The 20,759-nt window shown below is 42.1% G+C and overlaps 2 protein-coding genes across 2 annotated transcripts in view; both read left to right on the forward strand.

The window, feature by feature from the left end:
- nwk (nervous wreck) overlaps positions 1 to 20,759 on the forward strand; it is a 1,047,247-nt gene that overhangs the window by 227,335 nt on the left and 799,153 nt on the right. The gene's annotated exons all lie outside the window — the stretch shown is intronic.
- Positions 1 to 20,759, forward strand: part of zuc (Mitochondrial cardiolipin hydrolase zuc) — a 227,829-nt gene that overhangs the window by 183,853 nt on the left and 23,217 nt on the right. Inside the window, exon 2 of the mRNA XM_067148221.2 lies at positions 15,771 to 16,084. Within this exon, the coding sequence (XP_067004322.1) occupies positions 15,849 to 16,084 (236 nt within the window). The 5' untranslated portion in view covers positions 15,771 to 15,848. The remainder of the gene's footprint in view (positions 1 to 15,770; positions 16,085 to 20,759) is intronic.

Genomic DNA, 20,759 nt, shown 5'->3' on the forward strand with positions numbered 1-20,759 from the left:
AGCAGGCCTGCAACTGGTTTCTGCGGCGCCCCATTTTCTACTAGGCAGACGCTGGGGTTGTACTATAACGCGTTCCTCGCGATTCGGGTCACCACGTGTCTCGGAGCATGTTTCTCTTATCCGTCGGTGCGAACTTCAGAATGTTGCCGAGTAAGTAAGTCCTAGTTATAAATTTCTGATAACAAATGGCAACCGCAATGTTCCTATTGAAGTAAAGGATCGATGCATACTGCTAGTTTCATTCGGCCCACCGTTGACCCGAAGGATTTTCCTTATATTTGTATTTTCCACTCATATCGCTTCGGGTCACCCTGTGATCGGATTGTTGTGTAACCTATATTTTTTACAAGAGAACTGCTATCGCGGTTCCGGTGAATAAAGCTTACACTGTCACTTCCCTCAGATTGCAGATTGATGTTTTAATACGATATCACCACCATTCTGACATCCCGTTTTACCTATTCCGTCCTACATTTCTTTCAGGTAAGCGAACATAAGTTTTCACATTTTTATTTATTGGAGTACTTATTGACACGTTTGTTATTTTCCGTGGATAATATTTACAAGCAAGTTCACATTCTGTTTTTAGGCTTGGAGCCTTCACATTCTGACACACCGGTGGCACGGGAAAGAAAGAGGTTTTGGACGGCACGTGATCCCGTACGATTAGATCATTATTTGGTTATTTATCTTCAATATATGATGATGTCCCTTCGTACAATCTCGGCTTTTGTGATAATATTTTATTACTAAGCATAAGATAAAACTAATTAACTTGCGCGCGGGTGTGAGCGTGAATCCGTGAGATAGTGAGTTCGAATCCCACTGTCGGCAGCCCTGAATACGGTCTACCGTGGATTCTTGTCTCCAGAGCGGCGCTAATGTCGGCTTTCCTTTCATGTTACGAGTTCAAGCTATAAACGTCGCGACTTACACAATTTACCGTATTGCATTTTATAGCCGTTTAAATAACGTCTATTATTATTATTATTATTAATATTATTATTACTTAAGTGAAGTAACCCAGCTAACTAAGATCATTCATTAATGGTATACTGAGATTTTTCGTGCGAGAGAATACGATTGGCCTGTAGGCAATTAGCCTTAAAACGGAGAAGTATTTTAAATCGAAAATTTCAGCATGGTTTCATAAAATGGAGATTTGTGTTCTCTAAACACTGGAATGATAAAGTGGCAATTCTTTTCGGAGAAATAGCTTTATATAGTACATAGAGTTGGCTGAGCGGGAGGCTGAAATAAATTTCAATAAGGGAACGGACGTTGATTAATGTACCACACATCGCTATTTCAAATTCTCGGCAGCAGGCTGCAAAATGTATGCAAATAAATTCAGTGTATCCGGCTGATGTGATTAGAACATGGGGTTGGTAATTAACTTTGAGTATCGCTTCGGATTAGTAGTCGTTATAACATGCTCCACTATCAACCGAAGAACTAATTCCTGATTAAGGATTTATGTTCATGACTTTTCGTTAATATACTTTTGAAGTATAGGAGCAATGTAAGTACTAGATTAATTCTGACAATGATAAAATTTATCAGTACACACAGTTCAAAAATTTAGGGGAACATATTCTTGAACGTATGCCATGTTCCACAAAACAATGCCTCACACCCAGGTATATTACCATCTAAACCTTTATTCGTTACCGTTGAAGTATACAAAAGAACATCGGTGGATTTGCGTTCATTTTCAGAACACAAACGGAAATGTCCAAATAGGGGCTAAACAAAGTGATAACAGTCCTCCAGGGTGGATTTTTATCACAGTTGGAGAGCTCCAGTATGGTATATATCCTCCACGAACATTTATCACAGCTTGGCACCTACGTAGCATGCTCCGTATAAGTCGATGGAGGTCACGTTGTGGAATTAGGTCACATTGTTCAATACGGGCCTGTTCGAGGTCCTGGAGAGTCTGTGATGGAGTAGGACGCCCGCGAACACTTGTTTCAAGCCTATCTCACACGTGTTCGATGGGATTAAGGTCGGGACTCACTGCTAGCCACGCCATCCCTTGAATATCCCGTTCTCGCAAGACAGCTCTGGCGATGCGCGCTACATGAGCCCTGGCATTGACGTGCATGAGTACGAATTCAGGGCCAACACCGTATGCCGCAACCAACACATGCTGTAGCAGTATCTGCTCGATGTACCCCGCAGCGGTAAGATTGCCACGGACAAGATCCGTACGGCCATCAATACTGATGCCACCCCACATCATCACAGAACTTTGTTCGAATCGGTCGCCTTCCTGGACAACATTTGACATGTACCGCTGACCACGGCGTCTCCATACACGTTGACGTCTATCACGCTGTGTCCGGGGAAATCTGGACTCGTCTGTGAACAACACAGTTCTCAATTGACGAAGTTGCCAGTTGACGCGGGTACGGTCAAACAGAAGGCAACCTGCGCGATGTTGTTGCGTTAACAGGATGTCTGGGTCGTAAGGACACTTCTCTTAACCTTTTCATTATTGTCTGGTCAGACACCGTGACTCCAGTGACCCTCCTGAGGTCTGGTTGCAGTTTTCTGCCAGTTGCTGAACGACGCCGCAACGCATAGATGTTCAGATATCGGTCATCCTGCGGGGTTGTCATGCGTCCACGATCTTGTCCAACCCTCCTTGTGAACTGGCCTGTCTCACTGTAGCAATTCCACAGGCGGTGAATAACTGACGGAGAAGACATTGAGATCACAGCAACGCGACGAAAAGTCCATCCTTCCTGGATCAAAGTGACGGCCCTTGCGATTTGAACCTCGTTAAGATGTCTCATGGGATGAGCTGGTTCACGTACAACGTGCTCAAATGACCGCAGTAGTTTGTGTACCTTACAGCGACACACGGACGCACCGCTATTCACTTTGTTTTGAGGGGTAACCTGACAGTTTAATGCATGGCTACGCCTACAAATGGAGTATAACTTCGATTTCACATACTCTGAGTAGCTAAACTCTCAAGGTATGCTGTACGACCATTGGAACCCCATCTACCACATTAACGTTCACATACCAGACGTTACAAAACATGTTCCCCTAATTTTTGAACTGTGTAGTTAGGATAGAGTGAGTTGACTACTCGGTAAGTTTCGTGTAGATGTAAGCTTATATTCAGCAAATGGAGGATTCGAACTTTATTGTGAATTGCCCTGAATATGGTTTCCCTTAATTTTCCATTTTCGCAGCAGATAAGTTTCGGAACTGAACCCTAATTAAAGCCACAGCCGCTTCCCAATTCTAGTCCTTTCCCACCCTAACATCACTGAAAACCTGTAAACGTTAGTTAGAGTTTGAGGGAAATAATTACCGGGCGAGTTGGCCGTGCGCGTAGAGGCGCGCGGCTGTGAGCTTGCATCCGGGAGATAGTAGGTTCGAATCCCACTATCGGCAGCCCTGAAGATGGTTTTCCGTGGTTTCCCATTTTCACACCAGGCAAATGCTGGGGCTGTACCTTAATTAAGGCCACGGCCGCTTCCTTCCAACCCTTTCCTATCACATCGTCACCATAAGACCTATTTGTGCCGGTGCGACGTAAAGCCCCTAGCAAAAAAAAGAAACAGGAAGGAAGGCAGTCCTCCCTCAAACAATGTACAGAATACAGTAGATATAAAAGAGGGATGGGAAGGAAAGGGGGGAATTGTAGAAGACAAGTGGTCGAATGTTTTAAGGGGAAGGAGATTGTGGGCTAAGGCCTCTGTTCAGGATCAGAACTCTGAATAGATGTCTGTGAGAAATCGGTACGAGTCACTGCAGGTAGAACAACGTATGGAAGATGAGGAACAGGGAACTATCGCTGAAAAATGTGGAAGTAGGAGGAGGGGGAAAGGTAGGAAAGGGAAATGTAGATTAGAGAATAGGAAAACGCAGGTGGAACAGGGTCATGGGGTGGAGAAAAGGGAGGAGGAAGTAGCTTCTGTAGCTGTCACGAAAGATAGGGCAGACCAACAGGAGAGGGGATCAAATGAGGTGGGTAGGGTTGAGGCTCTGGTCATGGGGTTTCCAATGTTAGACATGTAGGGGGAAAGTGCGTGGAGTAAAGGGAACTAGGGTAGAGTGTTATCCAAATTAGGTTGAAGCAGATGTTGAAGAAAGTAGAAGAGAAGGAAGAAGGAAAGGAGAAGTGGTAGTGTTTCACGTTGGTACCAGCAACGTAAGGCAAGCAGGTATAAGTACCAACATAGTTGGTGATGTGTGGGATCTGGTAAATGGAGTACGGGTGAAATTTAAGGAAGTGGAGATTGTTATCAGTGGAATGCTGTGTAGGAGGGATACTGACTGGAAGGTGATTGGGGATTTAAATGAGACTACGGAGTGGGTATGTGGGAAACTGCGAGTGAGATTTCTAAATCCTAATGGGTGGGTAGGAGATAGGGATCTGCGCTTAGATTGCATTTACTTAAACCGCAGTGGTACTTATAAGTTAGGCAATTTGTTTAGAAGGGTTATAGGGAGATACATTCAGGGAAACAGGGCGGTCTAGGGAGCGGTGAGAAGGGTACAGGGATCTGGGAGGCAAGTAGAGATGACATAAAAATGTTAGTGTTGAACTGTAGAAGTATTGCAAAGAAAGGAATAGAATTAAGTACGTAATTTAATGGATATGTACTTAGCAGATATTGTAATAGGAGCTGAATCATGGCTGAGAAATGATATAATGGCTGCAGAAATTTTCTCATAGAACTGAAGTGTGTATCTTAGAGATAGGATAGGAATGGTAGGACGGGGAGTATTCATTCTGGTGAAAGAAGAATTAGTAATCTACGAAAAGGTTAAAAATGGCAAATATGAAATTCTAATTATTAGGCTCATTTCTAAAGGTGATAGACAACTTGGTGTCTTGGAGTGTACAGACCGGGAAAGGGTAACACTGACGTTGATTCAGAATTATTTGATAAGATAATCAGCTATGTGGGGAAACGACATGGAAAAGAATGTGTTTGTAGCGGGAGATCTCTCCAGCCTACATCCAGCAGTTATCACTACAGGAGGAAGCTATTATCTCTATTATTACAAATTATTATTACCGCGAGTTTCCTCACGATTCCATGGCAATCGCCGAATACATTAGGCTCCACCGGGCAGTGACCACTGCGTGGAGGGCCCACTATACCTATCATAGCTTGTTTAGTACCTATAACTGTAGATTAGATTTAATTTGTTCACTACTAACAACACAGGATCTAAGTTGGAGGAGAGCTCTGTATAGACTCTTTGAAAATAAACATAAACATAAACGATTACAGAGAGAAGACTAAAGTTCTTAGGAGCACTTCTTCATACTTAAAAAAATCTTCAACTGCTGGATGGAGGCTGGCGATTAACAAAATAATAAACTGTAATAGGGATAGTGGGCCCTCCACGCAATGATCACTGCGCTTTCTCTCTGTAATCGTCCCTACCTTTTTGCATAAGCAATTTCTCATCCTCCATGTATCATCTGTTCTTTTCTCCGATCAGAGAACCTTCCTCAGATTGCCACCTGTGGATGCGGGCAGAATAATACATGTACAGTATTCCCCTGCCTGTCATAAAAGGCAAGGAAACGGGGACCCAGAGCTTTCATCTTGGGAGTGTGGGTTTACGACTACGGATCCCCCAGCTGAGTCTGGCATTGCTTCCACTTTTGCCAGGTTCCTCACCTTCATCTTTTCTATCCGACTTCCCTCAGTCAATTCTTGTTCTTTTCCGACCTCGAAGATCCCAGTTCAGAATGTTGGATACTGAACAAGAAAGTTGAAATGGAGGAACTAGTGATGGAGGGAAGGAAGGAAGGAAGGAAAGACAAATCTTAGGAAGGTGGTGGGGTGGTGGTGATTATTGTTTTAAGAGGAAGTAAAACTAGGCAACTATCCTCTATATAACACTAATCAGAGAGAGAGAGAGAGAGAGAGAGGGGGAGAGAGAGAGAGAGAGAAGGAAGGAATCCGAAATGCAGGAAAATGAAGATATCGGCCAAAGAAAGACAAGAGCCATGAAGGGCGTGAGAATGAAAGACTCCCTATCCCTCGGAAACTAATAGTGCCGGGGTCGGAAAAGAACAAGCGTTGACCAAGGAAGGTCGGATAGGATAGATGAAAGTGAGGAACCTGGCACGAGTAAGAGGAAGTAATACCAGGACTCGGCTAAAGGGGTCCCCTGGTAGTCAACCCATTCTCCCAAGGTGAGAGCCCTGAGGGCGCCTTTCAGTCACATCTGACGACAGGGAGAGGATGTCGTGGTTCTTATTTTACCGCTCCCGCCCACAGGGGCATCGCGTTGTAGGAGATCGCTCTCTTATTGTACCCAAAGTTAGTAGAATGACCTATTCTGCACTAACCTAGTTCTTTCTGGCTTGCCCTTTATTTGATTGTTTATCAATCCTATTCGACTGGATCGATTTACCAAGGGACCAGTAACTCACTGTATCAATCCAACCAATATTTTACCTGATTTCAAAATGAATTCTGGTACTTACGTGAATACGGGTGTGACCAATATTTATCCGCCGTCTTGTTGTTTTCTTCTTTTTGTCTCCCTTCGCTCTCTTTCGATTAGTTTTCTTGGCCGGCAATCACGCCATACTAATAAACTCTCAACTCAAAAAAAAAAAAAAAAAAAAGTATTAGCCGCGATTTGAACCGCAACTGTCCAGGTGTTGATATCACTAGACTACCAGGCGCCTTTTAAACGGACTAAGCCAATACGATTTTTAATTTTTTTTTTTTTTTGTTACAATTTGCTTTACGTCGGGGGGTTGATACACCATATAACAACATAATTGACGTTTTTACATGTAAGGAGTGAGCTCGAGAGAATTCTAGTGATACAATTAGTGTTTAATATCGCTGATGTATCAATGTCTTTTAGTGCACATAGCCTATATGTTTCTTCCAAACAGGCCTCTGCGTTGCATTTGTCCATAGGGGTCGACATTTAGTTTTTTTTTTCTATTTGCTTTACGTCGCACCGACACAGATAGGTCTTACGGCGACGATGGAATAGGAAAGGCCTAGGAATTGGAAGGAAGCGGCCATGGCCTTAATTAAGGTACAGCCCCAGCATTTGCCTGGTGTGAGAATGGGAAACCATGGAAAACGATCTTCAGGGCTGCCGACAGTCGGGTTCGAACCCACTATCTCCCGATTACTGGATACTGGCCGCACTTAAGCGACTGCAGCTATCGAGCTCGGTGACATTTAGTTTAAAATGCTCTATATTTTCAGATGGATCTCCTTATTTTGTTATTTTACCTTAACATGATATATTTAAAAAAAATATGTTATTATTGACGACTTAGACATTCAATGCGAAAAACAGAAGGTTATATTTATCTGTGTATCACAGGTTTGTTTACATTAAACCTATGCGTCGGCCATCTTGACTTTGCATTAAGGCCTGATAATATTGGAGATGAAGCCTCTGTGGCTCTGGTGGCAGCGCGTCGGCCTCTCACCGCCGGGTTCCGTGGTTCAAATCCCGGTCACTGCATGTGAGATTCGTGCTGAAGCTTCTTAAGCTTATGAAAGCATGTGTTTCGAAAACATAAGACAGAAGTTTAAAACTTCTATTAACTTTACTAAATATAATACACTAAATAAGTAAAGAAAATAAAAAGCCTTTAATCCTAAAAATCAATAAAAATTTAATGATGAATGCAAATAAGTCCTTCATGCTAATTTATCATATCGAAATCGAGGAGGTGGAGACGGGATAGGCTTCTCTCTGGGTACTCCGGTTTTCCCTGTCATCTTTCATTCCAACAACACTCTCCACTATCATTTCATTTCATCTGTCAATCATGAATCATTGCCGCAGAGGAGTGCGACAGGCTTCGGCAGCCGGCACAATTCCTATCCTCGCCGCAAGATGGGGTCTTCATTCATTACATCCCTGACCCGGTCACTGACTGGAAAACAGGTTGTAGGTTTTCATTTCAATATTGGAGATGGTCTTGACCTGGGCAATATGCAATATGTTGCGCGGTACACTGTGGCTAGAAAGCACCTGAGCTTTGAATATTTATCTGAATATTTAAAATTCTTTGTGAACTGGTGCAACGTTAACCTATGAAGGTTAACGCGACTAAAACGGTTGGCATGATATTCACTAAAAGAGGACTGGACGTCCCGCCCCTGACTTTAGATGATACCCCACTGCCATGAAATGAAATGGCGTATGGCTTTTAGTGCCGGGAGATTCCAGGACGGGTCGGCTCGCCAGGTGCAGGTCTTTTTCTGATTTAACGCCCGTAGGCGACCTGCGCGTCGTGATGAGGATGAAATGATGATGAAGACAAGACATACACCCAGCCCCCGTGCCAGGAAAATTAACGAATGATGGTTAAAATTCCCGACCCTGCCGGGAATCGAACCCGGGACCCCTGTGACCAAAGGCTAACATGGTAACCATTTAGCCATGGAGCCGGACACCCCACTACCATGGCAACCCAGTACTAAGTATCTGGGTATGACCCTGGACAGAAAGTTGATGTGGCGCGATCACATTGCACAGGTTATCGGCAGAGCGAAAGTTCGTATGGGCGCTCAGTATCCCTATTGAGAGAGAGGCATTTGCATATTCGACTCAAAAAAAGAAAAGAGTTTATACTTGGCCTGCATTAGGCCTGTCCTGATGTACGGCTGCGAAGCCTGGGGATAGGCCTATATCCCTAAAACCTATTGTGGGAGCACTACAAGTGGCTCAGAACAGGGCCATACCCATAATGAAAAACTCCTCACGATTCGCGAATATACGAAAACTACACATATCCCTACAGAAACCGAAGATACGCCGCTACATTAATAAGACAGCTCTAGGTGTGGTAGAACGTATGTATCCCTTCGGGTCCTCATGATCGAGGCATTACATTAATTAGGAGACTTTTTCAAATTTCAAAATCACCCATCAGGCGAAAAATCCTAGGAGCGTGGCTTTTATACAAAATATGAACTGGTGTGTGTTAAAGTAGGCTTTTCATTCGGATTATGTATTTAATACGAATTTATCCCCGATAGAGAATATATTTAAGGTGTCTCACTCACTGGCTAAATGGTCAGCGTTGAGGCCTTCGGTTCAGAAGGGCTTGAACATGAAAGACTCCGTAGCCCTCGCAAACCTAATAGCGTCGGGGTCGGAAAAGAACAAGAGTTGATCAAGGAAGGTCGGATAGGGTAGATGAAAGTGAGGAGCCTGACACAAGTAAACGAAAGAAATGCCAGGACTCAGCTGAGGGCCCCGTGGTCGCCAACCAACGCTCCAATGTTCAGAGCCCCTCGGGCCTCTTTTAGTCGCCTTTTACGACAGGCTGTGGATACCATGCGTATCCCCATCCAAACCCCACCCACAGTGGGAAGAGAAAATGTGAGACTCGGTGTAAGTTATCTTGGTAGTACTGAAGTGAGTGACAGAGTCTTTATTTTGGGGAACTTGCTGAAAAATAAAGCCCTTGTTTCAGCCTTGCGTTAGCCTTTGAAAGTAACATTAATATTTCAAGTCTTGTGTGGAACTGTGGAGTTCCATCGACAAAAATTATAAAGGACTATCTGTGTAAAAATTCTGGCCAATATTTCTATCAACAATTATACGAAGATCTCAAACGATACAAATTGCCAAGAAACTTAAAAGCAAGGAACCAAGAGGAATTGTTTGTTGTATGTGTGTAGTGCTAGTTTTAATCAACTTCAATATTTTGATGAATGATGCACAGTAAGATAATGGGCATGCTGTCATAGTGTCATTAACCGGAAAACTAATTATTTGTTTGGTGTTGTGTCGACTTTTTCTTAAGTCCGTATTCATGTTTTAAATGAAGTGAAATTTGCTAGGTGTTGATAACTTGATGTTGGTTATAATTCTTACATTTTTTGCTAGAGGTTTAACGTCTCACTAACATATCAAAGGTTTTCGGCTACGTAGGAATTAGAAAGGGCTATGATCGGGAAGGTAGCGGCTGTGGTCTTAATTAAGGTACAAACCCAGCATTTGCCTGATGTGGATTTGGGAAACCATCTTCAGCGCTACCGACGGTGGGATTCGAATTTGGATCTAGTTTTCTCCCGCATGCGTATTCTATAGGCTTTTACGTGCTTGCTAGTCTTATAACAGCATTTGGACATTCTTGTGAAGTATGCCAAAATTCGTTAATTTTCAGTCACGAAATTTTCAATATTTTCTCTATTGAAGGTCACGTTCTAATTTTTCTGGTGGTGGTTGCACCGTATATATCATCGAGGCAAATCAAACGACTCCTCACTTGCTTCTGCGTGACACTTACATGCCAAGCTACAACGCGCGGTAAGTGAATTTCGAATGCCAAAAATACATCTTAATTTGTCGGCCATCTTGTGACGGCGTCATGCGAATTAGGTCATCAAACTTAGCCACATCTTGCGCATTCATCCTTTTACTTTAAAACAATATACAAACTATTCCCGTACATAAAACATTTCTTGAGCTATCATGTTGCTACGAATAAAACTCTGTCTGTTTCATCACCTTTATTTCAGGATGGCCCAACATATGCACACACACACACACACACACACACACACACACACACACACACACACACACAATTCTATTCAGCCATGAATGACTGCACTCACTAAATTGCTGTATATTTACAAGTCTCTCACAGCAGGACTCTGGACGGACAGTCTTTACCTTAAGGAAGCTCTAAACCTATTTGACAGGCCTTTCACTTGCGTTCACCAGTCCAGCCATCCCACACAGCAACTGCATATGGACAGGTTTGAACACAGTGCTACTGGTTACACAACACGCGATCTGTTCCTTGTCTCCAGGGACGTACACTTAATTCACACAATCACATGCAGTGAACAACTAAACAGTAACAGCTCAACAGTATTCAACAGCAACTATTAACACAGATCTAATCACGCTCACGATAGCAGCTTTTCTCGCTGATTGACGGTGATTCTTACTCCACACAAACACACAGTACTCTCAGTACACACGCCTCCGTTCCGTACGTCGTCGTCTTCAGTCCAGCTACTCACCGGACATTCCAACACCACAACCACAACTTGTTCAGACCTCGGTGAGACACTAGGGACAGCCAACACCTCTGCCGCCCGCAGTCCAGCCACAGAACCCCAACACACTGTCTCACACTAACTCCAACACCGAGTCCCACAGTGATTCTAACACTGACTCCGAGTCCAACAGTGACTCCACCACGGAATCCAACGCTGAGCCTGAGTCCAGCACCAATGCTGACCAACTCTCCGCGGCTAGCCTCCCTTTTTATAGCTCGGGTGATGTGTACCAGAATATTCGTGACGTGGCTAGAGACGGAACATTTTTGTTGCATCTCCCATAAAGTCACAGGTATGCCAGCCGACGAGAACAATGCACGGAGAGGTCGGCCCCGCCCCACAGACCGAATGGGAGATCTCCAGTCGTCTGACTCACTAGCCCCTTCCGTGAAGTACCGAAAGGGGCTACCACAGGGAAGTAACAATATTTTGGAGTGTTTCAAGAACACCATCTTGTTGATTTTTCGCTTGAGTCCCCAACCCCAATAATTGAAAGACATTTCACATCAGTATGGTTACTCTTCATTCGTTACGTATCTGTTTTAACAATCAAGTATATGTCAGACGTAAATGATCGAATCACAAATAAGCACAAATAGTTTCGAAAATTTTCGTGAACCGTCATGATTTGTTAAGCATCACAACTAAAAGTAATCGTCCACATACATTATGTGGAACCAGTATTCACACAACGTAACAGGTTACTGCCAGCTGTTCTCCCCCCCCCCCCCCTCCCCCACACTCGTTCTCCATGCGCGTTCCCCACTTCTCCATTGTAGGCACATCCGTGCATCTGTGCGAGTTTGCACACGGATACACGTTTGGTCGGCTGTGATTTATATGTAACATTCTTAAGATGGCCGTTTATTTTGAAGTAGAAACTGGTGGAAATTGCAACATCCGCTTTCCATCTATGTCGGGCTTTACAGAATTATTTGAACAGGAAATATTAAGTGATTGCTGTGCTCTTAAATTTGTTTTCTTCGCCTCAAAACAAACTGTTTGAATTTAAAAAGTACTGGAATGATGTACTGAAGAGAAATCATTAGATGAAAGAGATTTTCTTTCTGTGATATTTCAACTTTATTTATTTTCAACTAAGAATCTTTCAGGGTCATTCAAGTATTCACCATCACATTTTTCCATCCCTATGAAGATTCTATATGAGAATATGTGGGCTTACTCGTGCTTATGTTTGCAACCCTGTTATGAAGCTCAACCAATACAACCTGCACCCCTCCACCCACAGTGCGTGCACCCTTCCTGGCAAACATCCCAACCAACTACAATCAATATTCACATCTGCGTTCCTTGTGAAATGGACCGGCATCACACTTTAAGAGCTAATTTAATAAATCCTCGCAACAACCGCTGTTTTGTGTCACAAAAAACATTTATTTGGGATTGTCTCACCGTAACCTGGCAGAATTTATTTTGTATCTGTCTCTTTAAATGTGCGGGGAAATATATGTTTCGAGGGCAGTTATAAAAACATGTGGAATGATCAGATGTTTCAGGGTACATTTCTTTCATGTGTTCGTACCTATTTTCATTCTCAGGGTCATTTTCCCTACATGTATGATAAACAATGAGCTTGCTAATTTTGAAGTGATGAAACCAACACATTTTGGTATTATAAAGTTAGTACCAGAAAATGTTCCTGTTGTAAGTTCAAATTAAATTTTTTTCTCTTAATAACAGTGAAAAAATTTGGGCCTTTTGATTGAGGATCACTGGATACGCAATATTTCATAGATAATTTTATCAAAATGTACTTTCATATTAGGAAACATCGTTATTTGAACATAAAGTCATTCCTTGCTTCGTCGTTTACTGCACCTATCTCTCGACAGGGTGCTTGATTTTCGTAATAATAACGATGCTACGATCGTTCGATTTCGTATCGATTATTTAGATTTCTGGTATATAGTTGACGTCAGCTGAAATTGGTTCCTAAAGAAGAAATACGACAATTTCTCCTCTATTACAAATGAACCTATTGATTTTTAGTTATAACTTATTCTGTTAATTGTATTCTACGTTACCCACGCACATTGCATAGATGCTGTTTGCCGATATATCATTTAGGCTCCATCTTTAAATTTGGATGTTGGCAGCGTTTTTCGAGAAAAGATGTTGAATTGTTGCCGGCGTTCATACTGCCGCATCGTTAAAGGCACTCCTGGTACATACCGGAATGTAATTAATTGATTAATGAATTATTTTCCTTGAGGGTTGTATTAGGATAATATCAAGTAGGACTATACAGAATGTCTCAAACATTTGGGGTCAAATTGGAACAGGTGATAGTGGGTCCACAACCGATTATGTAGAGTTAGGGAACCAATGGTCGGAAATACATATTTATTATGTTATGGGAATACACAGCGTACACCGCATATCAACAACAAGGCAGCTTATAGTAATTGTGCGAGGTGACGACCGCCAGTCTCAATGCATGCATGCCAACGGCGCATGAAGTTCTGCAGCACTCTCTCAAAGATCCCTGGTGTCTGTTGTACCAGGAGACAGGCAGCTTGGACCCCAGGAAGAAGGTCTTCATCCGTTTCTACGGATGTTTCATACACCAACGACTTGACGTAACCCCAGAGGAAAAAGTCCAGTGGTGAGAGATCCGGCGATCGCGCTAGCCATGGGACAGGACCTCCCCTTCCAATCCAACAATTAGGCTACATGTTGTTCAGGTGCTCGCGGACATTAACATCGAAGTGGGCTGGTGCACCGTCGTGTTGAAACCACATCCTTTCGCGGACAACAAGGCGTACAGTCTCGAGGAACTGTGGCAGCACATCTCGCAGGAACACCAGGTAACGTGGACCAATCAAAAGGAAAGGCCGCAAGTAAGGTCCTGTTAGGTGATCTTGGACAATGCTCGCCCATACGTTGACAGAGAATCATTGCTGGTGGGCACTGATATGGGTGGCGCGGGGTTGTCCTCACTCCAGACATGGCTGTCACGGCTGTTGAAAACACCATCACGGGTGAATGAGGCCTCATCCGTGAGCAATACAAACTGTACCAAGTTCGGCACTATAGCACTGCGGTGGATAATCCATTGACATAAGTGAACGCGGGGCTCAAAATGCGTTGATCCCACTGCTTGTACCCGTTCTTTATGACAGAGGTGTAATACCTGTTCCGCCAGTACTCTCCGCACCGTATCCTTCGAAGTGTGCGTTTCACGTGCTAGTTGACGGGTGCTTATTGTTGGGTGGTTGGCCACACGATCCAACACCATTTCCTCAAAGTCTGGTGTTCGGACATGTCTTTGGCGGGAACCTTGACCGGCTCTCTGTGGCGTCAACGGCTCCGTCTCTCGTAAATTGGTCTCCACGGAGAAACTTTTTCCAATTATGACGCCTGGTGGGAAAGCGTTCTCTGTAGATTCGTAGGTACTGCTTTACGGGCACTGCATCTTGCCGCACCGTACATTAAATGAATGTCTGCCAACTTTCGTGACGAGTAACACGTATGGCACACGTTAATGCGCCGGTGTGATGCATGCGGTCTTCACATGACCTACGTTCGGTGAGTTAAGTTGTGTACAGTACGTCCGTTTGGTTGTAAGGGGGTGTACTCTGTTTATCACCCGCTGCCTGTTCCAGTGTACAACAGACACCTGGGATGTTTGTGAGAGTGCGGCAGAACTGCTTGCTCCGTCGCAATACATGCACTGAGACTGGCGGTCGTCACTTTGAACAGTTACTATGAGCTACTTTGTTGTTATGCGGCGTACGTTGTGTTTATGTCCATAACAATAAATATGCATTTCTGACCATTGGTTCCCTATCTCAATATCATCGGCTGTGGACCCACTATCACCTGTTTCAGTTTGATCCAAAAGGTTTGAGACATTCTGTGTAGTGATTTGTACAAGTGTATTCAATAATTAGTTGGTGTAGGATTACATCTGAAGATTGGATATTAATTTAAATGAATATTTTCTGTACTTACATTCAGTTTTTATGCGTATAATGTTTGGTTATTTTTGTTAGTAATAAATCAAGTTGCGTTAACGATACGTCTAACAATAATAATGAGAATTACCTGCAATTTGATATGATTTAATATGAATTTGATATGATTTCAAATATAATATTATTTAAGAATCTGAGAGAGTTTTTTTTTACGTTCATGTACTTTAAAATGAAATTATATATGCGCAAAGATCTGGCGAGTGACAAAGAAGGATGAAAAGCAAAGACGGGCTTCTGTAGAAAATACATGTCTGCAGAAGGACTTGTATGTTACAGAAGGCAAGAAAAGACAGACTGAGAAATGAGGGCATAGGCCTACAGCACGAATTAAATGTGGAAAAGTTGGGTGATAAATTGGAGAGATGATGATATTAATATTAATAAACGCGGGTGAAGCTGCGGGTACAGGCTATATAGTAGGCTATATGATACTCGCTTGAACACAGGAAAATGTTTTCTATGGTTCTTTCCTGAATGATTGTGGCTTCACTAAATATAGCTCTTGAAAGATTAAACCTTAATGCTATTTAAAGTGGCTAAGTACCCATGAATCCTCGTTACGCCACTGTTTGTCAGAAATGTAAGACGGGGAAGGAATGTCACGTTCCCGTATTCCTATAAGAGGGAATTTTGTCGAAGAATTTCGGTAGTAGTAAAAATTAAATTGGTCAAACTGACGTTTGAATCTGATGCTCTTCTTTTTCTCTTTCAGTGAAATGAGCGGAGATTCAAATTTCGGTGTGTTCGGCCTTCAGAAAGTTGTGAACATTTCTGAAATATATTTCCAGTGATGTCCAAGGTGATATACGTTGTGTTTCCGTTAATAATAATACCGATTTCATATTACGCATACGTGAAGTATAAAAAACGTTGTGTGACTCCTCCGGAGGAAATTGTGTACGATATAGTATTCTTCACCGATAAAGGCGCTGAATGCAGAGGACATGCAACTGCTCAACTTCCATGTCCGAAAATTAACTCAGACGAAGAAAAGGCTGGCGTAGAATGTGTTGCGAAGTATATAAGGTAAGTAAATTGATTATTGCTTCTAGCACCATAGGTTTTCCCTTGTACTTTTTAAGGTTAGGTTGGTGGTTACATAAATAATAATTTTGCTTAGTGCTTGGTAACTGAATATGTAATACAGTATTTCCGTTACATTACGTTTTCAGGGAGCAGGATGATAGAATCATAACTATAGTAAGTATACAAGAACATTCACATAGTAAACACAATGCTTAAAATATCCTACTACTATAATAGTTTATAGGTTCATAATTTTCAAGGGAAGTTACTCATTGTATATGGAATGTAATTGATATATTTTATTACACAGAGAATAGAAAAGTATTAACGACCAATTAAATATTTCAACAGAATTCTCTGTTTCTCGAAACTTCACAAGTACGGAATTTGGGAAGAACATATTCTGTTACTGTGTTAATTCTTATTCCTAGCATTATGGTTATAATTTTATTCCTATTTACATCATTAAGGCTGAGAGACTGATTGGATTCAGATTCATCTTCGTAATACCAGTACATAGTAAAACTAAGCATTTTCATAGATAGTGCTAAGTTGCACAGATGTATAGATCACTGATAAGCTGCTGCTGTTGAACCAGTTTGTCTCGAGAGACATTTGAACTTCAATATGGCTTTGTGTTCAGTGCAAGAAATCATGGGAAACATAAATTTGGTTATGGTCATTGAGCAAGTATTCAAAAACTAGTTTTTCTTTCTTCATGAAATGATTCAAGTTCGTTGTACAGTAATTAAAATGCTAGTGCTGTATGTCATAACTGTTGGAATAATTGCATACTTATTTGTAAACACGTTCTTTTGATCTGGGTTGATTATTACATTAATTCTCATTCTTCGAAGTGTGCTACAGAATAATGAACAGAGGTTAGGTAAAGAACTTATATATCTCGTTCTCACCATGAAGTATTGTACACAGTTTTAGAATGTGAATATTTGTAATGATTTGTTTAACATGTTGGGAAAAGATATGTGTGCACTGCCAATTCTAGAGACCCACCAACCTGTCCCAGAAATAAATTCGCTTTTATAGCAAAATATCAGAAATTTTGCAACATTTTCAATATATCCGAGTGAAGAGCCACTGCTGTTGGCTGAAATTGATTAAATGTGGAGTCACTTCCAGGATTCAACACAAATAAATTTTATTAAAAAGTACCAAACAGTAAAATCTCATTTGCTAGAGTATAGATCAGTGGTTTGACACGAAACAGTATTCCTGCTGCATGGGGGACACACTTTCTTGAAGAGGCTGTATGCCCCTGATGTGTTAGACTAATGGGTTGTCTTATGTTGTCTTATTTGCTCATGTGCAAGACAGCATATATTTCCCAGTATCAGCTAGACTATAGTGTATCTACCTCCACAACAGAGTGATAATTATATTCTGTATGGAAAGGTGTCCTCTAAAATAAACTGAAAAAGAACTGCATCATTGAGATTAATTATTATTCTGTTTATTTATGCTATGTTGCATTAAGATAAGTAAATTATTGTGGAAAGTGATTTACACTAGCGTCCAAAAGTTAAGCATAATAACTAAACGAGGCCATAAGTTACTGCCTGATAGGAATGTTAGACGCATTGCTGAACAAACGGAAGCTGAATCACACACCAAATGTCACACAACTTGTAAAAAAAAAAAAAAACCCACCACACAGGGTCAGGAAGGTTCTGATAGCTAAGGTACACCTTTGACAACAACTAACAAAACTTGGCAATGTCTTCCACAACAAAATATGCTGTTAATAGGGTGTATGGTTACCCCTAACGGCCGCACATGCCTTGCAGCGATGTGGCATGCTCTCTATCAGATAGTCCAAGAACTGTTGTGGCAATCGACCATATTCCTCCGAAAGGGCAATGCAAAGGTCTTGGAGGGTCCTTGGTGGAGGCTGACGGAATGCAATTTCCCTCCCGAATGCATCCCAGGCATGTTCTATAGGATTCAGATCTGCAGACCTCGCTGGCCAGTCCATGGGATGAATGTCTTCCCCAGCCAGAAATTCATCCACCAGAGCAGCGCAGTGCAGTCGGGCATTATCGTCCATTAAGAGGAGGTCTGGACCAACTGCACCCGGTTCTCTCCAGATTGTGCGGCGGGAATCGTTCTGCAAACTGAAGCGGGATTCATCTGTGAAAAGCACATGCCTCCACTCATTCATGGTTCACTTTCGATTTTGATGGCTCCACAGTAAACTGTGTTGGAGTGAGCAGGCGCATACCGCTGGACGTTGGGCAAACAGCCCTGCTGTTCTGAGCCTCCGGTACACAGTTTGCCCGGAAACAGCAATCCCTGAGACGGCTGCAAGCTCCGCCGACAAATGTCTTCCAGGTGCACTCCGATTTCGTCGGGTAGTTAAGGCCAGATTTCGGTCCTGCTGTGGGGTGGTTACCCTTGGTCGACTTGGTACTGGCCTACGACTAACATCTCCTGTGTCTCGAAATTGTCTCCGAAGTCTGGAAATGACACTTTGTGGCACATTCAAGGATATGGCAACTTCGGTCTGTGTTTGGCCTGCTTCCAGGCGGCCGAGTATTCTACGCTACAAAACAGGGTCCAAATGGCGTCGTTGTGCCATGTTGTCACGTTCACCACAAGGCTACACTACGCACCGCTATAACAGGGCAAACATGACTGAGGGAATATGGGTCGCAGGCACTGGCTGTGTTTACCTTGCGATTACCTCACTAGTCAAAGCAGGGAACACTCCTTTCCTATACAGAGCGAACACGTAAGGTTGGTAGGTGCATATGTCGTGTGATTTGCAGAAAGAAATGGAAGTATACAACAGTTGAAAATCTTGGAGAAATTAGGATCAGTTTAATAAATATATTGATGGAGAGAGAATAATTAGGCAGGCCTACCGGTAAGCCTACTTACATTTCACTGAAAAATATGTAGTCCTACCTGTTATATACTAAATCTCTATGCAAGATTTGTGAAGAGTTTGGATTGGTAGAACTCTAGTACTGTCCTGTTGGTCATAATATACAACTTAGGATGTGGAACCATATGAAGGTTTTCTTGCATGACATATAGGAGGTATAGAAGCGTTCATTGCCACTGCTGAGGACCTGCCAAGTTACCTTAAGAAGTAACTTTATAGTAAAACTAGGTGTTGTACCCGCTGTTGATGAGACAATCAATTAGCACATGCATGTTTACATTTTTGTGACATCCTCGCTGTCAGGTTCTCTCTGGCCCTTCGTAGTTTCATCTTGTTTGGATGATTACTGCTTTGATTTGATGTTCTTTTCATTCTGGTATAAAAATGAAGTCAGTATCAGGTAAATATTTAAAAAAATTCCAACAGATGTTCAAAGCATTTAAAACATTGCCCAGCTGATCTCCCTAGTAACACTCTATAGAATTTATCATCAGCTCTTGGAGTTGTACTTTCTCATGGCTGCCACTAATATATCCTCTATCTTTCACTGTATCAAAAAAGGTGTATAGAAAAAGAAAGTTTGTAAATGATGCCCAAAATCAGTTTTGCTGTGAGCCATTTTCCTGTAAAACCAACTATGAAAGAGATATATCAAAGTTATTTTAGGCCCCTCTGAAGCCTCTTCCCCCTCTCCTGTGAATACTTTTGAATAACTTATAGCTAAGATTTCACTTGCCCTTATCGTATACTTACATACAAAGCTTCATGAAAATCCACATAGTCACTTTTCCGTGATGCCGTAACGAACAGACAAAAATTAAACTGAACGCGACATAGGCTATTATTTGTCCTATCTTGTATAAAAACCAAGTATCAGGTAAATATTCAAAACGTACAAACAGAAGGACGACTTTATGGATATCATAAAACTACCAATATTTTTGTAAGTAGGCAGGTTGAAGGATCACCTCTATTGGCCGATTTGGTACCAACAACGTAAGGCAAGCTGATATAAGTACCAACATAGTTGGAGATGTGTGGGATCTGGTAAATGCAGCACGGGTGAAGTTTAAGAAAGCGGAGATTGTTATTAGTGGAATACTGTGTAGAAGGGATACTGACTGGAGGGTGATTGGGGATTTAAATGAGACTATGGAGTGGGTATGTGGGAAACTGGGAGTGAAATTTCTAGATCCAAATGGGTGGGTAGGAGATAGGGATCTGCGCTCAGATGGCCTTCATTTAAACCGCAGTGGTACGTATAAGTTAGGAAATTTGTTTGGAAGGGTAATAGGGAGGTACATTCAGGGAAACGGGATGGCCTAGGGAGCGGTGATAAGGGAACAGGGAACTGGAAATCAAGTAGGGATGACATAAAATTGTTAGTGTTGAACTGTAGAAGTATTGTAAGGAAAGGAATAGAATTAAGTAATTTAATAGATATATATTCACCAGATATTGTAATAGGTGTTGAATCATGGCTGAGAAATGATATAATGGATGCAGAAATTTTCCCACGGCACTGGAGTGTGTATCGTAGAGATAGGATAGGAAGGGTGGGAGGCGGAGTGTTCATTCTGGTGAAAGAAGAATTTGTAAGCTACGAAAAAGTTAAAGATGAGACACATGAAATTCTAGGTGTAAGGCTCATTTCTAAAGATAATAGGCAACTTGATATATTTGGAGTGTACAGATCGGGAAAGGGTAGCACTGACGCGGATTCAGAATTATTTGATAGGATAGTCAGCTATGTGGGAAACGACATGGAAA

This window comes from Anabrus simplex, chromosome 5 (assembly GCF_040414725.1).
Source record: "Anabrus simplex isolate iqAnaSimp1 chromosome 5, ASM4041472v1, whole genome shotgun sequence".
Taxonomy (NCBI): Eukaryota; Metazoa; Arthropoda; class Insecta; order Orthoptera; family Tettigoniidae; genus Anabrus; species Anabrus simplex.